Source organism: Octopus sinensis, linkage group LG9 (assembly GCF_006345805.1).
Source record: "Octopus sinensis linkage group LG9, ASM634580v1, whole genome shotgun sequence".
Lineage (NCBI taxonomy): Eukaryota > Metazoa > Mollusca > Cephalopoda > Octopoda > Octopodidae > Octopus > Octopus sinensis.
Genome location: NC_043005.1, coordinates 57,850,416 through 57,857,575, shown reverse-complemented (window position 1 = coordinate 57,857,575; position 7,160 = coordinate 57,850,416). Strand labels below are relative to the sequence as shown.

General features: G+C 37.4%; 1 protein-coding gene across 1 annotated transcript in view; it reads left to right on the top strand.

The window, feature by feature from the left end:
* LOC115215646 (xaa-Pro aminopeptidase 1) overlaps positions 1 to 7,160 on the top strand; it is an 80,233-nt gene that overhangs the window by 20,522 nt on the left and 52,551 nt on the right. Inside the window, exons 2-3 of the mRNA XM_029784896.2 lie at positions 3,641 to 3,711; positions 5,781 to 5,906. Coding sequence (XP_029640756.1) covers positions 3,641 to 3,711; positions 5,781 to 5,906 — 197 coding nt within the window. The remainder of the gene's footprint in view (positions 1 to 3,640; positions 3,712 to 5,780; positions 5,907 to 7,160) is intronic.

Below are 7,160 nucleotides of genomic sequence, written 5' to 3'. Positions count from 1 at the left end.
ATTCTGCCAGATGGCCACCTTTGAGGTTGTAAAAATAGTGACAGAAAAAGCACAGAGGCGACAGCATGTCTGTGGGCCAGAGTCGTGGGACTGACATTAGCTATTAAAGGAGTGGTATTTCTCTGGATGACGTCAATGACATCTGCTCTTGTTTATAAAACGAGTATTAAAATCGTTTTAAGACGTTGTTGCTTACATTACACTTTAGTACAAAGGAATAAATATGTCAGGTGAAGTGAATTAAAAATACACATTTTCTAAATATTCTGGCAGAATCGTTAGCACGTCAGACAAAATATTTAGCGGCATTTCTTCTGGCCTTTTTATGTTCTCAGTTCTAATCTCGGGATCGATGAAATAAACTTCCAATCAAATCCTGGGGTCACACACATATATATATACATATATACGACGGGCTCCTTTCAGTTTCTGCCTACCAAATCCTCTCACAAGGTTTTGGTCGGCCCGAGGCTATAGTAGAAGACACTTGTCCAAGGTACCACACAGTGGGGCTGAACCCGGAACCATGTTGTTTGTAAGCAAGCTACGTACCACGCAGCCAAGAATGTGTAGCATATGTGATTCCTGGACGTCTAAGATGTATGTAATGTTGGTCAAAGAGTTAAATTGGTTGATTGGCAAAATTGTTAGCGCGTTGGACAACTGTATGACGGGGTTGTTTCGGCGCTTTATATTCAAGGTTCAAATCTCACCGAGGTTAACTTTTCTTCTTTTATTCTTGTGAAATCGACAAATAATGTACCATTATGGTAAATGTCTCCTCGTCGGTTTTGATGATGAATATCAGTTGTTCAATCAACTCAGCTCTCAGTTCATTGAATTAATGAATTTCTTACTTTTCCGGAGGTCACACTTTGAAACAGGAATTTGTCACAGTGAGAAACAAACAGTTCGATATATTCACTAAAATATGCGTAAATTATTCATTTTGAATATAGAAAATTATTTTGAAATTTTAAAAGAATTTTTTGGCTGAATTGTAAATAATTTCCATTGTTTCAAATACATCAATAAAAAATATCGAAAAACGTCAAAAATGAGAAAAATTTTAAAGCACTAGGGAAGATGGGAGAAGAGGAAAATAGTTACAATTCTGCAAAATATTTTGAAATATTTTTGCAGAGTTGTGATCTTGCATATTTAAAACATAGAAATCCAAAGAAATTTTCAAAAAAATATAAATTAAATTTAGGGCGGCGAGCTGGTAGAATCGTTAGCACGCCGGGCGAAGTGCTTAGTGGTATTTCGTCTGCCGTTACGTTCTGAGTTCAAATTCCGCCGAGGTCGACTTTGCCTTTCATCCTTTCGGGGTTGATTAAATAAGTACCAGTTACGCACTAAGGTCGATATAATCGACTTAATCCCTTTGTTTGTCCTTGTTTGTCCACTCTACGTTTAGCCACTTGTGGGTAGTAAAGAAATAGGTATTTCGTCTGCGGCTACGTTCTGAGTTCAAATTCCGCCGAGGTCGACTTTGCCTTTCATCCTTTCGGGGTCGATTAAATAAGTACCAGTTACGCACTGGGGTCGATATAATCGACTTAATCCGTTTGTTTGTCCTTGTTTGTCCTCTCTGTGTTTAGCCCCTTGTGGGTTTTTGCTTTATTTATTTCTTAAGCGAAGGTAAGGCTGTGTAGTTAAGAAGCTCACTTTGCTACCCTGTGGTTGCTGGCTCAGTCCCACTACGCGACACCTCGAGTAAGCGTCTTCTACTATAGCTTCGGGACGACCAGTAACTTGTGAGTGAATCTGGTAGGTTGAAATTACATGGAAGCCCGTCGCGTGTGTATGTGCATACACTTATATATGTGTGTATATGTTTGTTCCCTCAAAGCACACACCGCTCGACAACCAGTGTTGGATTGTTTACGTTCCTGTAACTCAGCAGTTAGGCAAAAAGAACTGATAGAATAAGTAGAAGACTTAGAAAATATAAGTACTGGGTTGATTTGTTCGATTAAACACTTCTATGTGATGCCCCAGCGTGGCCGCAGTCCAATGTCTGAAAGAAATAAAAATATAAAAGACCATCAGCAGTTTTGTTGTGTCTGGGGAGAGTCATTTTCTTTTTGTGCCTTATAATGTAACACACTCACCGGTAAAATTTCCACTTATTTTTTATTTTTATTTTCTTAAAAAGTTTCGTAATGTAACACACTCACCGGCAAAATTTCCACTTATTTTTATTTTCCTAAAAATTTTCGGTTGCAAGATGTAACGAAAATTTTTAGGAAAATAAAAATAAAAAATAAGTGGAAATTTTGCTAGTGAGTGTGTTACATTATAAGGCACAAAAAGAAAATGACTCTCCCCAGACACAACAGAATGTGCTTCAACACACCAACTCATATAAAGAATCTTGCAAACCAAATCCAAAAACGAAATACAATCAGCAGTATTATCACGATTGCAGCCTGGAAGACACACCTAAGTCATTCAAAAACACACAGAGGTTGTTAACTTCACTAAAACATTTTGATACCAAAATAATAAGTGTTTAGGTGAGGTTAATAGCCTCTGTGTGTTTTTGAATAGCTAACATGTGTCTTCCAAGCTGCAATCGTTTTAGTCTCAACACATGGTCTAAGATCAAACCACTTGGCTTACAAAAGACACTTTGGAAACAACAATATTATACGTACATTAATGCGACGAGCTCGCAGAATTGTTAGCATGCCGGGCGAAATGTTTAGCGGTATTTCGTCTGCCGCTACGTTCTAAGTTCAAATTTGGCCGAGGTCAACTTTGCCTTTCATCCCTTCGGGGTCGATTAAATAAGTACCAGTTACGCACTGGGATCAATATAATCGACTTAATCCGTTTGTTTGTTCTCTCTGTGTTTAGCTCCTTGTGGGTAGTGAAGAAATAGAAATAGGTATTTCGTCTGCCGCTACGTTCTGAGTTCAAATTCTGCCGAGATCGACTTTGCCTTTCATCCTTTCGGGGTCGATTAAATAAGTACCAGTTATGCACTGGGGTCGATATAATCGACTCAATCCGTTTGTCTGTCCTTGTTTGTCCTCTCTGTGTTTAGCCCCTTGTGGGCAGTAAAGAAATAAGAATTGTTAGCATGCCGCGCAAAATGTTCAGCAGCATTTAGTCTGTCTTGACGTTCTGAGTTCAAATTCCGCCAAGGTCGACTTTGCGTTTCATTCTTTCGGGGTCGTTAAAATAAGTACCACTTGAACGCTGGGGTCGACGTAATTTACTTTCTCCCTTCCCTCAAAATTTCTGGCCTTGTGCCAAATTTTGAAACCGATATTATACGTACATAGAATGTTAAAATGCAAAACTAATAACATATTGCTACCTACCATACAATATATATTTCTTTACTACCCACAAGGGGCTAAACACAGAGGGGACAAACAAGGACAGACAAACGGATTAAGTCGATTATATCGACCCCAGTGTGTAACTGGTACTTAATTTATCGACCCCGAAAGGATGAAAAGCAAAGTCGACCTCGGCGGAATTTGAACCCAGAACGTAGTAGCAGACGAAATACGGCTACGCAATTCGCCCGGCGTGCTAACGATTCTGCCAGCTCGCCGCCTTTACAATACAATATAATTTACTACCATACAATATAATTTACTTGTCTCTCTCTCTCCCCCAGGATTGATCTCGGTTAATGGAAGACTAACTAGAGTGGACAGTGACAACCGACCATCTTGTGCTGATGGCCAAGTGAGTTATATTTACAAATTTATAGCTATCTCATTTCCCCGACTACCATCTCTTGTGTTCAATGACTAACTTAACATTTAAGAAAATATCACCGAAGCAGTATTTGTACTGCTTATACTTATATCTGATGTATAAAAGAAAACACTTCTTCTTTTTCCTCTTCTTCTTCTTCTTCTTCTCTTCTTCTTCTTCTTCTTCTTCTTCTTCTTCTTCTTCATCATCATCATTTTCTTCTTCTTTTTCTTCATCATCATCATCATCTTCTTCTTCTTCATCATCATCATCATCATTTTCTTCTTCTTTTTCTTCATCATCATCATCATCTTCTTCTTCTTTTTCTTCATCATCATCATCATCTTCTTCTTCTTTTTCTTCTTCTTCTTCTTCTTCTTCTTCTTCTTCTTCTTCTTCTTCTTCTTCTTCTTCTTCTTCTTCTTCTTCTTCTTCTTCTTCTTCTTATTTTTCTTCTTCCACTTCTTTTTTTCTTCTTCATCATCATCATCATCATCATCATCATCATCACCATCATCATCATCACCATCTTCTTCTTCTTTTGCCTCTTTACTTTTGTTCTACTTTCTTTTTTGTGTTTTTTTTTCTTTTGTTTTTACTTTTCTTTGTGTTTTCGCCGCCATCTTTTTTCATTGTCTTATTTTTCTTTCTGCTGTTTCTTCTTTAAACGCACGCCTATACTAACTTAGAGGAACTAGGCAGAGGTGTTCTAGTCGTGACCATCACGTTCATTTTCAGACTGCGTTATTCAATGTGTCCTGTCTCCCTCCTTTTTGGAGAAGGTAAAATGTTATCCGAGGGAGATTTGGCTGCTATGTTTAACAAATCGAGAGATCACGTACTGGGTTACATTGGTACAAAACCATACATTTGTCTGTGCATATTAGCTATAGTCAGTTAGATTGACCAGAGATCCACAGACCCATATTTGAATTCAGAAAATAAAGGGACTGCACTAAATACTACAAGGTATTACTTCTTCCTCTTACCATTCTTTGTAATAATTTGGAAAATGGAAGGCCCTCCTCTTTGTGGTTCTTCGATCTAAAAATCTCCCTCGTACTCACAACCATTAACTTTTAAAAGGTAAGATAAGCTAGATAGTGTAGTTCCAAACACACTCTATCAGGAAAACAAAAGTGATGCATTTACAACTGTCTTGCCGCTACAGATACGTAACCAACGATGGAACCCACGATGGAAGACACCTATAGAATAAGTACAAGGCTTAAAAATTAAGTCCTGGGGCCGATTTGTTCGACTAAAACCCTCCAAGGCGGTGCTCCACTATGACCGCAGTCAAATGACTGAAACAAGTAAAAGAATACTCCCCACACACATACACACGCGCACGCACACACGTGTGTATGCTCGTTGAAGAAGAAACACTTGCTCACAGTTGTCCTTTTATCTCAAGGAAAGAAAAGACTCGCTAATTTTTCCTTAATGGCATCATAATTCAGGAGAATTGTTGATTCTTTTGAAGCATTTCCCCCTTCACATTCAGAGTCGGTCGGATTTGCCGCTCGATGTTCCTTTACTTTTTCTTGAACGAGAGATAATTTCAATAAATCAGGAATTTGACTTGTAACGTATCTAATATACCTTTCTTTGTTGTTTAGATTGATGCCTCTAGCCATTCTGAGTTACTTCCCGTACTTCATTTGTCATATAAATATTCTCCGCAAGCGTTAAATAAATAATTATCTCCTTTTTTCTTAACATATAAAGCCTGTACACCATCTCAAACAATATATATATATATATATATATATATATAAGGCTGTTTGTTATGGGCAGTCAGAGAGTGGGCATTGGTTTCGCATCTATAAAGCTCATAGGTATAGAGGACTCGTCAGACTGTTAACCGGAGGTGCATGAACTTTATAGGTACGAAACCATTCGTCACCCTCTGACCGGCCATAACAAGCAACCTTCTAAGCATTACTATTCTAAAGTTTTAGAATGTGCTTCTTTTCGGATTTATGAACTACTGAGATGTGTGTCTGTGTGTTGTGTGCTTTTCGATATTTTCATTTCATTATTCCTTTTTTAAGCCGATTTCCAAAACACGAATTACAACCGCCGATCGTGTAATGGCACTACGAATATGGTTCCGAAATCCGGTCGGAGATGGTAAAAGGATAGATGCTTACATCGTACCATCAGAAGACGCTCATCAGGTAAGGAAGACACATTTTCAAAAACAATGTTTACACTTCCTTTTTTTCTCCCCTCCACTTTTTACTTTACTGTCGTCTGTTGAGGCGGAATTTACAAATTAATTCATTTCTATTGATGGGTTTTATTTTTTAAGATTTTCTTAATGGTGCGTACTTTTCAAGGTGGTGGTGGTGGTGGTGGAGCATTAAGTATTGTTCTGTATATTCAATTCAATTATTCCAACACGGACTAATTCAATTAGCGGCTTCATTGTTCAATTCGATTTAGCTTGACTTTCAGCTCCTTTTCATAAACCTTTCTGTTAGCAATAAAATATCGATTTTTTTCCCTCTTGATTTTCAGCACAGTAAAGGTCATTCCAATTTGAATTTTTAATTTTTCACTCTCTGTCAACCAATTTTGGGGGGCATCTCACAAATTAGCAAACAAATATTGCAATGTAACAAGGTTTAACCTCTTCATAACATCTCTAAAAAAATAATTTTACACACACATCCGTTAAGCAGCTGTTAATGGGAATATATATATGATACACTTGTTTGTGAGTCTTTTATATCTTTTTTATATCTTAGGGTTTAGTTATGTTGAGTTGTCCTCCATTCTCATAAGGTTGAACATGTTAAAGGGGTCATTCACGGTTTATGGTGATTACATATAGTGATATTGCATGATTGCCTTCATGGGCAATCTTATTATGCTTGGTAATAATTAATGGTTTCTAGTTTGAGGAGATATATATCAGGTGTATCCATGTATAAACTATAAAAACTAAAGATGTATTATATCGCCATATGACCAAATATTTACAAGCATGTTGTGGTTTAGTGGATTTCCTCGCAGAAGAATAAAATGCAAAATTGACCCTGATGGTTGAGAGATGGTGGTGACGATGAGACGATGATAAGACCTTACAGTGGCATAATATCATAAAGGTTTAGGAGACAATGTGATGATATAAACGATTGGATCGATACCTGGTCATGACTGGTTCATACTTTTATCTCAGAACTTAGACAAATACAACAATATACTGCGAGGCAATTAGGGTGCTGTTTTAGCTACTCTTCCGCTTTACGACCCTTAAATTATAAAAAGAGAAAAGGGAGCCTATAAATATGACGACTTTTTTTTATATCTTGATAAAGAGGTTGAAAGATATTTATGAACTAAGTGTTCTTAGATAATACAGACCTATGTAATTTTTGGTATATATTACCCCAAATGTGGAGGCGCAATGGCCCAGTGGTTAGGGC